General features: G+C 55.1%; 1 protein-coding gene across 2 annotated transcripts in view; it reads left to right on the top strand.

Annotated features, from left to right (window-relative positions):
- Positions 1-16981, top strand: part of ARHGEF2 (Rho/Rac guanine nucleotide exchange factor 2) — a 51776-nt gene that overhangs the window by 20705 nt on the left and 14090 nt on the right. The window contains exons 6-8 of one of the 2 annotated variants that reach the window (XM_052636492.1): positions 512-551; positions 1692-1785; positions 15246-15390. In XM_052636492.1, the coding sequence (XP_052492452.1) occupies positions 512-551; positions 1692-1785; positions 15246-15390 (279 nt within the window). Of the gene's footprint in view, positions 1-511; positions 552-1691; positions 1786-6748; positions 6942-15245; positions 15391-16981 lie in introns of those variants that run through there. The other variant, XM_052636493.1, reaches the window with a different exon arrangement.

The raw sequence follows: 16981 nt of genomic DNA on the forward strand, positions 1-16981 counted from the left end.
GAATTCAAGGCTTTGGTACTCTGAAATGCCTTTATGCAAAGAAGAGATCTGAATTCAAGCCTTTATGCAAATGAGAGATCTGAATTCAAGACTTTGGTACTCTCCTTCCAAAGAAGGAGAACACAGGACAGAAAGAGGCTCTCCAGGTTCCTCCTTCATCAGAGAGGGGGACAGTTACCTTCAACATGCCTTGTCATCAAGATGAGGCTTTGGGAGCTCAGAGCGAATCCTCTGTCCTTTCCATTCACCGGAAACAGAACTGTGACATTGGCCCCCAGCCTTTCTCCATACAACCCCTCAGGGCTCTGTTACCCAGGCTTCTAAGTTCTTCAGCTCGGCTCTTCTCAGACGCCGCCCTCCTTCCCTGTTCCCTAGTGCCCGCCCTCAGGAATGGCGTCACAGGCACCTGCAGCTTGGGAACCTGATCCAGGTGGAGGGGGTGGGGGAGGCAGCTCTGAGCGCCTTTGTCTGGCTTTAGCTGGACACCTCACGCCTCCTTTTGTGTTGGCAGGGAATTTGTCCCAGTCTTCTGCCGCTGACCTCAGCCAAAGGTAAGTTTGGGGGATTCAGAGCCTCTCAAAGGCCTGGATGTGGGGGGAGGCAATGGGACTGGGCCAGGAATTTTGTAGCCTCAAGGGTCTCTGCAACATTGATCAAAGACCTCCAAATATCCTTCTCTTTGAACTGCAAAGAGTTCCTCTTCTTCTCATTGGGCAGGGAAGGCAAAGAAGGTTCCCGGTAGCTCCATGGGATGAGGAAGAAATTAGGGAAAGAAAAGGAGTATCTAGACCCCCAGGGTGTCTGTTGAGTAAGAGCGTGGAGGTTGATGGCTGTTGTCAGGGTCAGAAGGTTGGCTGCTGTACAATCTTAGGGAGAGACTGTGACCAAGGACCAATGGGGAGTGGCCCTAAGAAGTGGTGAACATGGGCAGTTGAGCCCCTAAGGGAGAGGGCAGGGGCTGAAGGCATGTAGTTCAAGGATGGAGGTGGAGGCTGGGAGCCTTCAGTGTCTGTGTAAATAAGCATGCCGAATCAGCACCTGTTTGTTTGGCTCCTGCAGCCAAAGCCTGATTAGAGTGGGTCAGCCCTCTGAGACAGTGTGGGTGTGTGAGCTGGGAATGGGCCCTTTAAGATATCAAGCTCTGATTTGTGGTCCTGAAAATCTCTAGCTGACACATCCTCCTGGCTCTGGGTTTGGGATTAGCTCATGGGATGGGGCTGATGAAATCCCAGGAAATTCAGTCCTTATTGGCGGTAGGCCCAGAGGCCCTTTCCACACAGCAGAGAGGGTCGTACACAGGGCTCTTGTTTTGTGGGGGAAAAACGTCCTCTTGGAGAGCCCACCACACCCCATATCATTTCCGTTGGGAAGCAGCATGAAAGAGATTGGTCCTGGATTAGGGAGGAGGGGGGAGTCTGTATTTATCGGGGAGGAGCCTGGAGTTTCCCTCATATATAGAGGGGCCTGGGAAACTGTAGTGACCATAGCCAGGAAATCGCAGGAGGTAGGGGGTGGGAGCCTCTTCTTTTTAAGTCCTCCTTCCCTTGTCTCCATCCTTCTCTCAGTCTTCCCCCTGTATCTCCATTTTCTCTCCCCTGGTTATGGCACCTTTGTCCACCGTATCTCTGGAAGTATCTTGTTCTTTTCCAGCTCTAGCTCCATCTCTTCACCTGTTCTTTTTCTCTCTGCAGCTGTAGCCAACTGGAAGGGAGCTCAGGTACCTGGGCAGGCTCCTCCCTGCGACGGACACTCAGCTTGATCTTGGGCATGACCGGAAAAGCCAAGGTAGGCGTCAGGGGAGCGGGAAGCTGGGGACCCCCTGCCCTCCCCAGTTCCCTTCCTCTCCACCTCACCATCTGCCCCCCTCCCCAGCTTCCCCCAGTAGGCAGAGACACAGGGCAATGGTTCAAGTTTTAAGGGAACACATTATGTCTCTCAGGCTCCCTCCCTATGTCCCAGTAAATCTCCTTTCCTCTGCTTTCCCCATGCCTCTAGCTTAGCAGCCAGCTGTAGACAGCTGGAAGAAGAGAAGGGCCAGGAACCTCAGAAGCTAAGGAGTGCCCTAGCCCTCCCTCTCTTTAGGCCCCACATAGCTAAGAGGTGGGCAGCAGAAATCTTAGCCATTGGACATAACGATGATAATAATTACAGCAACACTTTTTACTTCTTCAGAGAGTATTAGGGTTTGCAAAGTGCTTTTACACTCATAATTTTATGGGCGGATATAGCAGCTGAAGGACTTGAAATTAGACCATAGGCAGAGTGGAAGCCAGGAGTGTATGATTATGGAAGCGCACACACAGCGCACACGTGGGGCTGTGTGCAATTCTGACCCCAGGAAGATGAAGGCACATTGCTCTCTTCCTTATTACCAACCCTCAGGCTCTGGTGAAACTGGGAGCTCTGCCTACTGCTTGAATTCATTTCTACTTTCTTCATTTACTGGCAGAATGAGCCGTCCCCCTTTTCCTCTCCTGGCTTACCCAAGTATGCATGTATTTTCCCACCGGGGTAGCTTCTGAACATTGAGAGAAACCCCAGACGAGACATCATCAGGTTCACCTGGAAATACCACAGGTTTCTCCCCAGTAAGGTTCTCACCTGCCCACAGTGCCTGGGCCCTCTTCTCTGTCAGTCTTTTAGCCAGGATTCTCCTTCCTCTGGGTAGGCAGGGAGGGCAGAAATGAAACCAGGTTCTTAGCACCTTCTCACCGCAGGCTGTAGTGAGAAGCTGAAGCATGAGATCAGGCAGTCTGAGACCAGAGCAAGCTGGGCACAACTGAGGCTCTTTCTTGCCTCTTGGTGGGGAGCAGAGCTCTCTAGGGAGCAAAGAGTGAGACCTTGGGTCTGGGGCCCCTCACCCCGCAGGCTCTCAGTGCAGCGCAGGAGAGTCTGATGGCAGAATCACCCTCTTTTCCTGCAATGTGAATGAGAGGGGAAGCCGATGCTGCAGGGGCCGTCTGGATCCCAGTTGGTTTGCATTTGCCCACCCTTGGCCTGGCAGTTTGGTGAGGGGATGAAGGGGAAAGTGGGCAGAGACGAGCCCAGAGCAGCAGCAGGAAGGACTAGCATCATCAGGACATTGTCCCCGCCGCCTGTCCTCACCAGGGCTCTGGTCCTGTCCACTTGTTTCCCTCTTTGTCATCTCTTGGTTCATCTTGCTCCCACCCCCATGAGTGTGTGTTCTTGAGTCACTAAATCTCTTCCTTTCTCCCCCTCCTAGCTCAGGACGGGGGCCATAAGCAGGTAAACACCAGAGGTGTGGCTGGAGAGAAGCTCAGTCAAGCATTGAAAGAAGGAAGTAGCTTGTTTCTTCTTACTTGACGAGTGATGTAGAGTTGACAACAACACTTTCACAGAGCTCATCTCATCTCATTTTTTTTAAAAACTCATTTTTGACTGCGCTGAGTCTTCACTGCTACATGTGGGCTTTTTCTAGTTGCGAAGAGCAGGGGCGACTCTAGTTGTGGTACGTGGGCTTCGCATTGCGGCGCCTTCCCTGGCGGAGCACAGGCTCTGGGCCCACAGGCTCAGTAGTCGTGACTTGCTGGTTCTAGGGTGCTCGGGCTTCAGTAGTGGTGGCACGGGGGCATGGGCTTAGTTGCTCAGAGGCATATGGGATATTCCTGGACCAGGGATGGAACCCGTGTCCCCTACACTGGCAGGTGGATTCTTACCCACTGCTCCACCAGGGAAGTCCATCTAATTCTTATAACACTCTGGCAAAGATAAGTATTTTACTTTCCATTTTATGGCAAGATAACTTAGAGGCTAAGCCACTTGCCCAAGACCCCACAGTTAGTAAGAGGTGTTGCTGTATTATGAACCTAGAGCGTTGACTATGTACTGTTTCCTCTGCCTCTGTCAGTAAACCTAGGGAACAGTTTATTTCCTCTATACTTCTCCCACCATTTCTTCTTTTTTAAATATTTATGTACTTGGCTGTGCTAGGTCTTAGTTGCGGCATGCAGGATCTTTTAACTGTGGCATTCGAACTGTGGGATCTAGTTCCCCGACTAGGGATTGAACCCGGGCCCCCTGCACTGGGAGCAAGGAGTCTTAGCCATTGGACCACCAGGCAAGTCCCCGTCTTCCACCATTTCTGATGGATTAATCATTCCCTCAATACACAAGGTCCAAAGTAATAGTAAGAAAAACAAACCTCTTGGCTACCACAGGACTTGGGCCCAGGTATCCCTGTGGCTTTCTCTGCTCATCTACTTAACAGGACCCTGACAACCAGGTTCTTCTCTGGGATGGCCTCCCTACCCCTGAAATGTGGGGGAGTTATCTGTCAAGTTCGGGCGTCCCAGGTGGCCCTAGTGGTAAAGAACCTGCCTGCCAGTGCAGGAGACATAAGAGACACAAGAGACATGGGTTCGATCCCTGGGTGGGGAAGATCCCCTGGAGAAGGAAATGGCAACCCACTCGTTTTCTTGCCTGGGTACTCCCAGGGACAGAAGAGCCTGTCAGGCTACAATTGATGAGGTCACAAAGAGTCCGACGCGACTGAGCACGCAGGCACTTCTCTGTCAAATTAAATAAGCTAAAGAAGGGGTGGTTACTTTTAGATTCTGGCAGAAATTAATATCGGCTTTTGTTTTTGTGTATCTAAAAAAATAATTTCAGAAGATCTGGGAGGCATCACTGGATAGAAGGAACAGGACTGGGATGAAAATGGTTTGGAAGAAAGGTCAGGGGATGCCAAAGCAAAAGGAAAAGGGTTCACTATGCCCGAGGATACAGAAAGTGGAAATTAAGTCAAGCTGCAGGCCTAGCCCACTAAAAGCACAGGTGTTCTTAAAGGTAGACTGACTCCCTTTACTCACTCCCTAAGCCCCCTTCTTACTATTCGCCTCTTAAGAGGAAGAAGAGGAAGGGCAAGAGGGAAGGTGACAAAGAGCAAGTGGGTGGAAAGTTTATTGAAGATTGGGGTGAGAAGCAGAAGAGGGTTATGAGATTAGGTCCTCTTCTTTCACATAGAGACCTTCTAAATTGAGTTTAGGGACTGAGATCCCTCACAGAACTCTGGGATTCAGGTCCTAGGTTTACTGCATATCCAGACTGGAGTTTGGCCCTTTAAGATTCCATCCCTAGCTTGCAACACCCTCCTACCCTAGGCCTGGGAGAAAAGCCGAGGTCTCAGCCTACCCCTTGTCTCTGGGCCCCTAGTGGGCGGAGCCTGGCGGCTAGGATTCTGGCTTCTGGCTGTCTGTTTTTAAATTTAGTACATTCCTCAGCCCTGGCTGCCCACTGGGGGGAGGTAAGTCTGGGGTAATGGGTACAGGAACTTCAAGACTGCTGCTTTTGGGGGAGTTCCTAGGGCCTTCCTGTAGGTCTCCCCTGCAGGTGCAACCCTGAAGAAGTCAGCCTCCCTGATGGCCCTGGGAAGTCCTTTCTGCTTTCTAGTTTCCATTCAGCCTAGAACTGGGCATGGTTGTTTGCTCTCCTTTTTTTCTGGTCTTTGCTATATAAGGATCCTAAACGGGGGAATGGGTGAAGAAAGAGGTGAAGGAGTTGCTAGGCAGGAGGGGAAGTCAGAGGAACAGCGAAGGGGTGAGGAGCCCAAGGAGCTCAGCCAGTGGTGAGGCAGTGGAGCCCAAAATAGTGGCAGAGGCTAAAATTGGCACCTACAAGAGTGCTGAGCTGGGCTTAAAACCTGCAGCCCGGCCCTGCTGCTGAAGCCCTGCAGGGAGCCGCTGGGTCTGGGTTGGGCCTCCTCTCCTCCCCTCCTTCCTCCACACCTTTGAGGACCAGAGTCAGGGACGACCCTACAAACTTACGATGCTCTGTTCCAGGACTCTGTGCTTTTGGTTGCTCCAGAGACAGGAGGCTCTGAGAGGTAGAAATGAAGGGCAATGTGAATGATTATAATTCTAGGGGAGGAGGCGTTTCCCCCAAAAGGTGGAGGTTGCCTCAGGCTGGGGCAGAGTTTCCAGAAAGTGTGTCCCACTCCACCGTTCCTCCCCGTGGAGCCACTGGCCTTTCTCCAGTGGGGCAGGTTGGCTGCTGGGCTTTCTGGTTCTGGTCTAACTTGCAACAGACAGAACTGGGGTTAGACACAAGGAAGGACTTCCTCAGCGTCTTGGTCCCACAACCCCTGGCCCCAGCCGTCAGTGAAGGCAGAAGCAGGAGGGAAGGGGGTGGGCAGAGTGCAGGCCTGGAAGGCCCCGGAGAGGCTGGGGGCTTGGGGAAGGACTCTCTCCTCTCGGAATCTTCCTCCAGGCCCTGTAAAGAACTAAAACCCAGCCTTTAGTTCCCCTTTGATTTCTCCGCCCTCTCCCCACCCCTGCCTCGATTGTAAAAGGGGGGTCGGTAGGCTCTGGCCTGCTTTGATGGGCCCCCGAAGGCCAGGAAGGAACTGATCCGGGTTCCCTGGAGAGCTGGGAACGGCTGGAATCGGCCCGCGGGTCTTTCTAGACTGATGGACTGCTTTGGGGGAGGAGAAGGGGAAGGGGAAGATGAACGTGGGGTGAGGGCTACGGGGCGGGCCAGGGAGGGTTTTAGGAAAACTGCAGCCGAGGCGGCTGGGGTTAGAGACGCCCCCCCCCCCCCCCCACACACACATGCACACACCGGCGCTGGACTGCCAGTCCACGGCCCCCTGTACTCGTGCGAGCTGCCCCTCCGCTGACCGAGGCGTCCGGTCCGGCGCGCGGCACTCCGCCCTCCCTCCGCCCCGCCTCCCCCTTTCCTGAGCTCGGGCGGGGGTGGAGACTCGGGTTTGAGGAACTGGCGCTGGGTGCCGGGCGAGGGGAGTCAGACTTCCTGTCCCCCAGACTGACGCGTGCGGGGCAGACCCCTCCCCCGGCCTCCCCCCACAACAGCCGGACGCCTGGGTCCGCGCAGCATCCTCCTGGGCGCCCCTCCATCGGATTATGTCTCGGATCGAATCCCTCACACGGGCGCGGATCGACCGGAGCAAAGAGCTGGCCAGCAAGGTGGGCTCTGAAACCCCTGTCCCTCCCGCCCGCGGTCCTTGGGGTGCCCTTCGATCCCCGGTACCGTGCGCGGCGCTCCCGGGTCTCCCCGCCTGCTTTCCGGGCGCCAAGATCGGGCGGAGCGATGGCCGGGAAAGCGGCGGGACGCGGTGGGTGGGGACTGTGAGTGAGTGGGGAGGGGGCTGGGGGAGCCGACGCGACCCGCGCCTCCGGCTCGGAGCTGATTCTCCGCTGGGATCCCGGGAGAGAGCGGACCTGGGGTTGGGCTGCTTCCGATCCGGCGGGACTCGGTGTTTTGGGCCGCGTGAAAGAAAGTTGCTCCGGTAAGGGACGGAGCGGGAACAGGGAGGTGTGTGTGTCGCGGGGGTGGGCGCGGTGAAGGCTCTCGGGGACCCCCGCTCCCAGGGTCCCACCAGGTTGCTCTCTGTGTACCCCCCCGCCCCCCTGCCGTCGCTGGCTCGGTCGTTCCCTCTTTGTCCCCGCCATCCGGCCGAGGGGTGGGAGGGGGTGGTTTCCCAGCTTCCTCCCACCACCAACACCACCCGTATCACCACCCGTGCAAGACAAAAGTCAGCTCCTCCTCTCCTCGCAGATGGACTTTCCAGCTGTGATTCAGTTCTCCCCGCCGGTGGGCGGGTGACTGGGGTCAGGACAGCTTAGGGACAGCTTACTTCCCCCCAAGCCATCACCCTCAGGTGAAGGGAGCAGAGGTCTTTGTGTAGCTAGGATCCTTTCTTCCATCCTTAGGAAGGTTCCTGGGCACCCCAGTTCCTGAAACATCAGGGTCCCCCATCCCTTTTTGCCCCACCAGCTTCCTGAAATAACCCGAAACCTTTAGGCTGACCCACTTGGCACTGTGCCCTCCTCCCTCCTGCCCACCTCTGCTCTTATCTCTTCATCTTGGGACTGTTCTGTCATTTCTAGAGTCTGGATATATAATTAGCCTAGTCCCCCAACCCTATCTGGAGCTCTTGGCCACTCCTTTCCAAGTATCCTTTTTTTCTGCCTTGGTACCCAGGCCCACTGCCAAAGACTGTGACCTCTCCACACCTCAGCCCCCAGGAAATGATGAAGCTGACTTGTCTGTGAATAAGTGAGAGCTGGGAGGAAGGTGGTGCATGCAGACAGCACCTCCCAGCTGCCTGAGGCAGCCACACTATACCCATTATTGGAAAGGCCAAGACCCAGTCCATAGCTGGTTTAATCTCTGGCCACTTTCCAATCCCAGTTTCTGCCCTGGCAGGCAGCCTATGCTGATCACCATCGCTGTCTTCAGGCACGGGGGTGGCACTCCTTCGGAGCCCTCAAAGGTGATGGAACCCTTTTCCCCCACTTGCCTCCTAGCTCCTAGCCTGGCCACCTATCTAGAGACCAAGCTGGGAGAGATCCTGTCCTGGAACTTTTCTTTAGAGGGGCTGGGATAAGATTCTACTAACAGGAAAGCAACTGGGGGTTTGGGTAGGGCCTAAGACAAACAGAAGTCCAGAGGAGTGACGGCTGAAGTGCGGTGAAACAGCGGGGTGGCAGGCAGGCTCTTCCCAGCCCTGCGCCAGGCCAGGCCCCAGCTATGAAAGTCTGTTTATTTTTCAACCGTTTGAGCTGAGACTCTGGAGTAGCGCCAAGCGGGGAGGAGAGGTTTTTTGAAACCACGGAAATTTGGTTCCACCCTAAAAAGGAAAGCCGTGGGGGCACCGGTGAGGGGCTATAGACAGGGGTTCTGGGAAGGTAGATACTGGGGGTCCCTTTTCCGTTATTGGGAGGAGCTGGGGAGCCGGATAACTGGGTCCTGATGCCTTGTGGGGGGTTGCGTTTGTTTGTTTTGTTTTTGGTCATTGGGAGGACTGGGAATCTAGAAGCTTGACTTTTTCCATCCTGGGGTCCTGGGGCTGATCTTGGTTTGGGGGTGTTGGGAAGCTGATTGGGGGTGGGGATGTGGGGGACTGAGTGGGTAGGTCTGAGAGGGCACGGAGGCCACTGGAGGAGGGTGCTTGTCAGTTTGGGCTGGTCGGAAGGGGAGGGCCACCTCCGGAAAACTGTGGTTACAGAAGAGGGGAGTTGGTTCTTAGCCAACAAACCCTGGATCCCCTCTTCCCCCTCCCCCAAGCACACCAGCTGTCTCCTTTCTTTTTATACTGCGGTGGGAAGGAGAGGGGGCCTGCTGGAAATGAGATAATTGAGGAAGATGGTCTCCCCTGCTGCCTATTTGGGGGGATGCTTCACAGCCGGTCCTGACAGCCCCCGCCCCCCACCATTCCTTGCCTTCCTCCTCGGGACTTCCTTGAAGAAGAAGGAATTTAAGTGGAACCTGCCCCTTTCTCCTTCCCACTCTCCTAGAGTCTATGCAGCTCCCGCACCGCCACCCTTGACTCCTTTCTCTTTTCACTCCGTTTCTATTCTTCCAGGCTGTCTTCAGTCCTCCACCCCCTCGTTCTCTGCGCTCTACTTCTTACCTCCACAGGCCCCAAACCCCAGAGGTCCCTTTTCTGTCTTTCCTCCTCTGTTCCCACCTTCCTCCTCCCCCAAACCTTAACTGTCTCCTCTCTCAGAACAAAGAGTCCTTTCCTCCCTAGAAGGAAGCAGGGACCAGAGGATCAGGGATGGCTCTGGAGGCTAGGGGGTCTCCCTGGAATCTAAAGGACCCCAGCTTTGGAGTGTGGTGGTGGGGGAGAGGAGAGAGACTATTTCTTTGTTCTGGCTGTTGGAGAGGTGGCTGGCTTTGTGTGCGGGACTGGGAGTGGAACTGGAGAGGAGGGCTGGGGGAGCCCTGGAGGGAACTGGCAGTGCTGGCAGTCTGGGAGGGAAGTTGAAGAACTAGGGGGTCTCCGGAGAGGCTGAGGCTTTGCGGGGCATAGGAAAAGATTCTTGGGGTCTTAGAGGTTAGGAAAAGAGCTGAGGGGGAGGGGAGAAGCAAGGATGGGGGAAGGGAGTGTAATGCTTAAGGTAGTGGCCGAGTGACTCCAGGGGGTCTGATGGTGCCTAGAGAGGGACGTGCCTGGGCTGCCCGAGGGATTTCAAGAGGGATTCAGTCTCAGTCCCTCTGGCTTTCCTGGAACCCCTGACCTTGGAGTCAGGGAGGGGAGATCTGAAGGAGTGAATCCCATGTGTGCACATGCCCTGTCCTGTGTGTTGGTGTGTTTGTGTGTTGGTGTGGGTGTCTGTCTGTGTGCCTATCCCCAGATGCTCTGGGTCACTGTTTTGAATGATGGTCACCAAAGTAGGGGGCTCATTGCACTCTGGACATGAGGAAGCAGTTCCATTTTTAGCTCAGTCTCTCCTTTGAAGTATCATCTAGGAACGAGAGAGAGCAGATTGGGCATGGTTCCTGGAGCTGGTCAGAGAAATGGCTGAGAGGTGCTGGCTGGACCCTTCTGGGTTTGTTTATGTCTCCTTGGGGGAGGGTGGGGGAGGGGCTGCAGGCAGCAGCTGCCCCCTCCCAACTCAGCCGGCCTGCCCTGTGCCAGGAGGGCAGGGAGTCCTGGCACAGCTATTGTTCGCCTGCACAAATGCCCGTCTGTTTGCATCACTGCCCCCCTCCATCTCTGCTTGTCTTTCTCTCCTGACCCGACAGGTGTGGCCTGGCGGGGGGTGGGGGGGCCGGGTTGGGGTTCAGGATGCCTGAGCCTCCCGGTCTCCAGCCCAACTTTATTCCCTATGGCCCTCAGCGCCCCTCTTCTGCTCCACTCATGTGCCCACCCCCACCGTCCGGTAGCTCATCTTCATTCATCAAGCAAGCGTTTATTAAGTGCCTTTGTGTGTTCAGCGATGTCTTTTTGTGTTATGCTTCTGGCTTTGGTGTTACCGTTTCGGTTTGGCCGCCTTCTCCTCAGCCTCCTGCCTTCATCTTATCATAAAGAAAGCAAAGCCTGGCTGAGACCACTCCGAGCCCTCTTCTCAGTCCCATGGCCAGGAACCCCCTCTCTCATTCCCAGCCCTAGAACCCATCCCTCAGGACTCATGGCCCTTTGCAGCCTATGATTCTGAACCCCTGCTATCTAGGGTCTAAGCCACAGATGACTTGAAACCGAGTAGAACCTTCCAGGGACCTTCTGGCCACCAAGCACGGCCTGGACAGAGACTGTACCACCTTGGGGAAGAGGCTGCTGCCCCTTGGCCTGAGCAGTGGTCATTCTCAGCATCATGTGACTTCTCCAGAGGTCTTGGTTTGGACATACCTGATGGAGGAACAAGGACACTGACAGCTTCGGCTCTGGAGAGGCGCTCGCTCCTCTGGGTCAGCTCCACCATCCTCTGCTGCCTGCTTGGGAGTACAGGAAGCCAAAGTCCTGGCTTTGGCATTCCTTGGCCTTTGCATACGTCACTGTTTTCCTCATCTCTCGGCCTGGGAGACTAAGCACAGAGGAAGGGGAGACTGCCTGTGTGTTTGAGCCAGCAGCCTCAATGCCCTCTGCCATTTGCCTAGTCTTTCTCCAAAATGACCAAAGGCTGGGATGCACTACAGTGGAAAGGAAAGTCTTCTTCTGACTTTCAGAGGATACCATCTGAGCCTAAATTCAAAGGAATTAGGAGTGAAGTTCTGGGAGGAGGGAGGAAAGAATAACAAGAGAGGAAGAGACCAGAATTCCCTGGTGGTCCAGTGGTTAAGACTCCACGCTTCCAGGACACAGGGAACAGGTTCAATCCCTGGTCAGGGTACTAAGATTTCACAAGTGCATGGCTCAGCCAAAGAGAGAGAAAGAGAGGAGGCGGAAGGGGAGACTGAAAGCTCTGAAGCTGTGATAAAGAATGAGGGGCTCCCTAGAGCAGGGGTAAGGGTGCTGCTAGGACCCCTTGTCTTGGTGTCTCGCCATCCGTCCATCCTTCTTTACTTCCTTTCTTCCCAAGCATACACTGAGTGCCTGTTACGTTCCAGCCGTTGTGCTTGGTGCTTACCCGGGCTTTATTCACTTGATCCTTGATGAAGCAGTGGCAGAGATGCAGGCTGTGTGGCAAGACCTTCTGTGAGGGTTTGTAAGAAAGCAGGACTCTGGACACTGAACAGTATAGGACTGAAGGAAGGGCCTCTGAATTTGCAAGTGGGTGTTGTGGATTGGGGAGCAGTGGGCCCTTTTCTTGGTGGACAGATGGGGTTGTGAGGTGAAGGCTGGTGGGCAGGCACATAAGGGGTGATCTTAAGAATACTTGGAAAGAGTAGGACAGAGAAACACACACGGCCATCGACTCTGGAGCAGGCAGCCCTGGAGTGCAGGCCCTATGTCCTTCTTGCCTCACCAGCCTGAGCCCTTGGGGAGGGTGCAGACTGCCCTCCAGGACAATAGCACTAGGCAGTGCCAGGGCCGCTCGCTGCTGGGCAGTGTCTGTTGGGATGTGCTGCTGCTGTGGCTGCTGCCCGCTGCTGGCCCACCTAGACAGGGGGTCCCTTGGAGAGAGGGTGAGTGTTGAGAGGTGGAGGAGACTGGGCCCTTGGAGCCAGAGAGGGAAGGTCCACAAGAGTCCCTGTCCTCTGGCTGCCCCAGTCCTCTCGCCCTCTTTCCCCGCCTCTTTCCCAGGTGAGTGCTCCTGGAGGCCTGAGGGCAGAAGGCAGAGGGCAGAAGGCAGAGGGCAGAGGTCGGGGGAGGAGAGGGGGAGTTGTAGCGGCGCTGCCGTGGATCTGCAGGGCTGCCCGTTTTGGACTTGACCTTGCTTCAGATATGTCATTTTTTAAAAAAATATAGTTGGTTTACCATATTATATTAGCTTTAGTGCTTTTACAGATTATGTATGCTCCATTAAAGTTGTTACAAGATAATGGCTATAACTCCCCGTGCTATGCAATACATCCTCGCTTCTTGTCTGTTTCGCTTTTTTGTTTTTAGTCATGCTGTGAGGATTTTAGTTCCCCAACCAGGGACTGAACCCTCAGCAACGAAATTGCAGAGTCCTAACTACTGGACCACTAGGGAATTCCCTGCTTATCTATTTTATACACAGTAGTTTGTATGTATCTCTTAATCCCATACCCCTAATTTTCTCCTCCCCATGTTGCTCTTTTTAATACAGTCACGGTTTTTTGTTTGCTTACTTTTAATTCAAACATAACAATTCCTCAAACTTTTCTGTTTGTGGGAGGGCAGGTGAGGAGAAGAGAAGGCAGAGTGTAGAGCCGTGAGCTGTTTGGACTTGGATTTTGAGGTTCTATGGTGGTGGTGGTGGTTTAGTTGCTAAGTCTTGTCTTAGCAACCCCATGGATGTGGCCTAGCAGGCTCCTCTGTCCATGGGATTTCCCAGGCAAGAATACTAGAGTGGGTTGCCATTTCCTTCTCCAGGGGTTCTTCCTGACCCAGGAATCGAACCTGGGTCTCCTACGTTGCAGGCAGACTCTTTACCGACTGAGCTATGAGGGAAATCTCCCAGGTTCTATAAGGCCATTTTATTCAGAGGAGGATTAGATTTCCTAAAGAGCTATAATTTGGAGCTGGGCACATGGTGGTTAGACCAAAGAGAGAATTTTCTAGTGGCCCAGATAGGTAGGTATCAGAAAAGAAAAAGGGAGGTTAGAGTGAGAGGTTGGCGAGCTTCCTTGACAAGGCCTAGGAGGAGGGGAGGGAGAGGCCAAGAGCAGCAGAGGAGAAGCAAGGGTGGGAAAGAGGTGGGAGGCCAGGGGTGGGAAGGAGAGGGTGTTTGTTATGGGAAGAGCAGGAGGCTGGGAGGGGAGAAGAAAGAGAAAATGGGTGATTGGTGGGGCATGACCTCAAGAGCTCCAGGCTCTGGTCACCATCAGACACACCTGGGACTTCTGAGGGTTGCCGGGAGAGAGAGGGATCTTGGGGCACCAGGCAGCCCTGAGACCCTCGGGCACCACAGTCCAGTGCCCTCTGGCCCCTGTGCTGTTGACTCATACCATCCCTTCACACTTCCCTTTTCCACCCTCACCCCAAGCCAGTGCGTCTCTTCCCCTCCCCCACCTCCTAACTGATAGAGTGACTTCAGCTGAGAGTCAGGACTGGGCCCCTCACCCCCAAGTCCAGACTGCGGATCCTCCTCTGAGTTTCGATTGGCTGTCCCAGGGCCCCCGATAGCGTCATCTGACTTGGGGCTCATCACCCTCGGCCATCAGGATCTCGCTCTTCGCTCTTCGGTTTCTGAGAGAGGCAGGGAGGCCTTGCCAGGAGTGGTCTTGCCATCTCTGCTTCATGCTCTCAGTTCTCTAAGATTGGAGGGAAAATCCAGGGATCTGAGGTGACCACTGAGGAGGGTCCCGGAATGGGTGTGAAGTACGGTGTCCCATCTTCTCATCTCCTCAGGTTCAGGGAAAGTTCGGGGGCCTTGAGGAAGGACAGAAAAGAGGTCAGGGAGAAGAACTTGACCTGCAGAAGTGGGAGTCGGGGTGTGAAGCAGGAGATGAGAAAGCTGATGGGAAATGCCTGCTTCTGAGGTTGCGCGGACGAGCCCAGAGAGTGCCCCAGCCAGACAGAGCAGGGCAGGAGGAACTGACGCTGCAGCTGGGACAGAGGGTGGATGCCAGAAAGGACTTCCTAGACCAACTGGGTGAGGAGGAAGAAGGGAGCAATCCTAGGATTTGGAGGGGAGCGTGAGAAGGATAAAAGTTAAACTGCAGAAGAGACTTCCTGCCAGAATGAGACCTTGATGGCCAAGTTTCCTTTCTTAAAGATCCTGGAGAAGACAAGTGAAGAGATTGAAACCAGGCTCCTCCTCCCTGAGGTTAGCAGGGGACACGCTGCCTCCTGCAGAGAGGCCCTGTGTCCCTGGGCTGAGCGGACGTGGAGGCCTCTAAGGTTTGGGATCCTGACCTCCTGTTGAGGGTGGCAGTGGAGGCATCCTGCCCCCTTCAGCCAATCTGATAAGGGGATCTCCTGCCCCCCCACTGTGACTGCCACTGCCACAGAGACAGCGGCTCCACCACCGGTTGTCATGGTTATAAGAGGAGCTAACTCCCATAGATTTGAAAGCGCTGGTGAGCTGGCACCTTCTGCTTTGCCTGCTCTCCCCTCCTCTCTGCGCATCTTCTCCCGGCACAGAGAAGAGAGTACAGCAGCTTGGGGGCGAGCAGAGCTAGAGCCGGGAGGTGGAGTGAGGACGCGGAGGTCTAGAGCCGTGGAGATGAGCGGCAACAGGAGGCAACCCAGCCGCAGGGGCCAGGTAGGTCAGGGGCCAGCTCGGCCCCTGGGGATGGCCAGGCACTCCTGGACAGCTACCCCTGACACGCTGCGGCAGGCTCTGCTTCAGGAAGTGGTGTGTTTCTGGCAACCCCAGAAAGGCGTAGCTCGCTCACCTCTGGCTCTCTGGACTTCTCAGGCACCCTGGCATCCTCCAGCCTCACCTCCTGTCTCTCTCGCCCCTCTGCAGACCCGGGAAAAGGAGAAGATGAAGGAAGCCAAGGACGCGCGCTACACCAATGGGCACCTCTTCACCACCATCTCCGTTTCGGGCATGACCATGTGCTATGCCTGTAACAAGAGCATCACAGCCAAGGAAGCCCTCATCTGCCCAAGTAAGTTCTTTGGACCCTGAATGTCACTCTGCCTCAGTGCGCTCTGACCCTGGTCCTTCCATCTGTCCTTTCTGCCCTATATCCATAAGGCTCACTCTCTGAGTCCCAAATGCCAGGGCTGGGTGCTTCATCCCTTTCTCCCTTTCCTTACGTCTAGGAATAGTGGCGGTCAGAATATGGTATGAGCAGGACTCGGGGGGGATGGGGGAGGGGAGGCCAGGGTGGCTCTCCTTGCAGCTGTCGTCCGCTGGGCATCCCCCAGCTCCCCGAACAGCTGCTGAAGGTCAGAGAACTGATTGGAGAAGGAGAAGGAATGTTGTGTGTCTGGGGAGGGGGGTTGGATAGGGGAGCTGGATGGGAGGCTGCCAGCCTTGCAGCTGCTCTGCCGATCTTCCTGGGCCGAACTGGGTGTTCAGGACTTCAGGGTCCCCTTGCCCCCTCCCTTTCTGTTGACTAGGTGGAGGCTGAAATCTCTAAATCTCTGAAGGATTAGGGATAAGGACACTCATCTCAAATTTCTAGTCCGACTGATACGTAGTGAGAAAGAGAGGATATGGTAGCAATGTGTATATTGAGGGAATAGCGGTTAGAACTCCTGACCTTCAGCCACATCTCAGGATAGCCCTGTATTAAGTACAAGCCAAGATTTCTTCCTTCTCCAAGATGCCTGTACAGAGGGCTCCCACCCTGTCCACCCATCCACCCCCAGATTTATGGCAAAGAGCTGCTTCTGGTTTGAGCAGCACGGCCCACTGCGGAACAGAGGAGCAAAAGCTTTAGCTTCTAAATCTCTATGGATCCTGGCAGGGAACCCCAGACAGAACCAGTGAGGCCTCCCTCCCTCCTCACTGTTCAACTTGAGTTTATGAGGGTGAGGAGGGAACCCCAATCTAGATCCCTCTAGAGACCTGACAAAATCCCCAATCTGGAAGCTCGTTGCCAGGGGAACTGGGGAGGCGGGCAGCAAGCGCTATTTTGAGAGCAGGTGGAAAGCGGAGGTTCGATCCAGAGACACTGGGTGCTGAAGGTCGAGGAGAGCTCCAGCGGGGTGGGCGCAGCCCCAGCCCCCACTTCTGTCTGCCCCTCTGCCCCACCCTGCTCGCCTTGTATTTGTGGAAGTAAGCCTGATGCTGGGTATTGTCTGAAGGAGTTAGCAGAGTTTCCGGTGTTGTTGGATGGGGGAGGGGAAGCTGGAGCCAGCCAAGGGCTGAGGGCAGATCAGGGAGAGGGACAGACAGCCGGCAGTCCCAGCGCCCAGGCATGGCTACCCCTCCTCGCCTCTTCCCTCCTACCTCACGGCAAGGTGGGGTGGGTGATGAGGGAGAAGCAGATGGAGTGTGGGAGCTGTGGGTTTGCCTTACTTGGAGAACAAGACTCCCCGGGCCCGGAAGGGAGACTGGAGTCATAGCAAGCATAGCTGAGCAGTACAGGAGGCAGGCAGGCGTGGCCGGCAGGGGCAAGGCATGGCCAGTCCCAGCTCTGCTGCTGGATCCATCAGCCTTTGCGTTGCTTAGGCCTAGCCAGGGTTCACCGGCAGACACGTGGCTCCACGTAGAACCCAGACACCCCTGAGTTAAACTCCAGCTCTGCC

The sequence above is a fragment of the Budorcas taxicolor genome, chromosome 3, assembly GCF_023091745.1.
Source record: "Budorcas taxicolor isolate Tak-1 chromosome 3, Takin1.1, whole genome shotgun sequence".
Taxonomy (NCBI): domain Eukaryota; kingdom Metazoa; phylum Chordata; class Mammalia; order Artiodactyla; family Bovidae; genus Budorcas; species Budorcas taxicolor.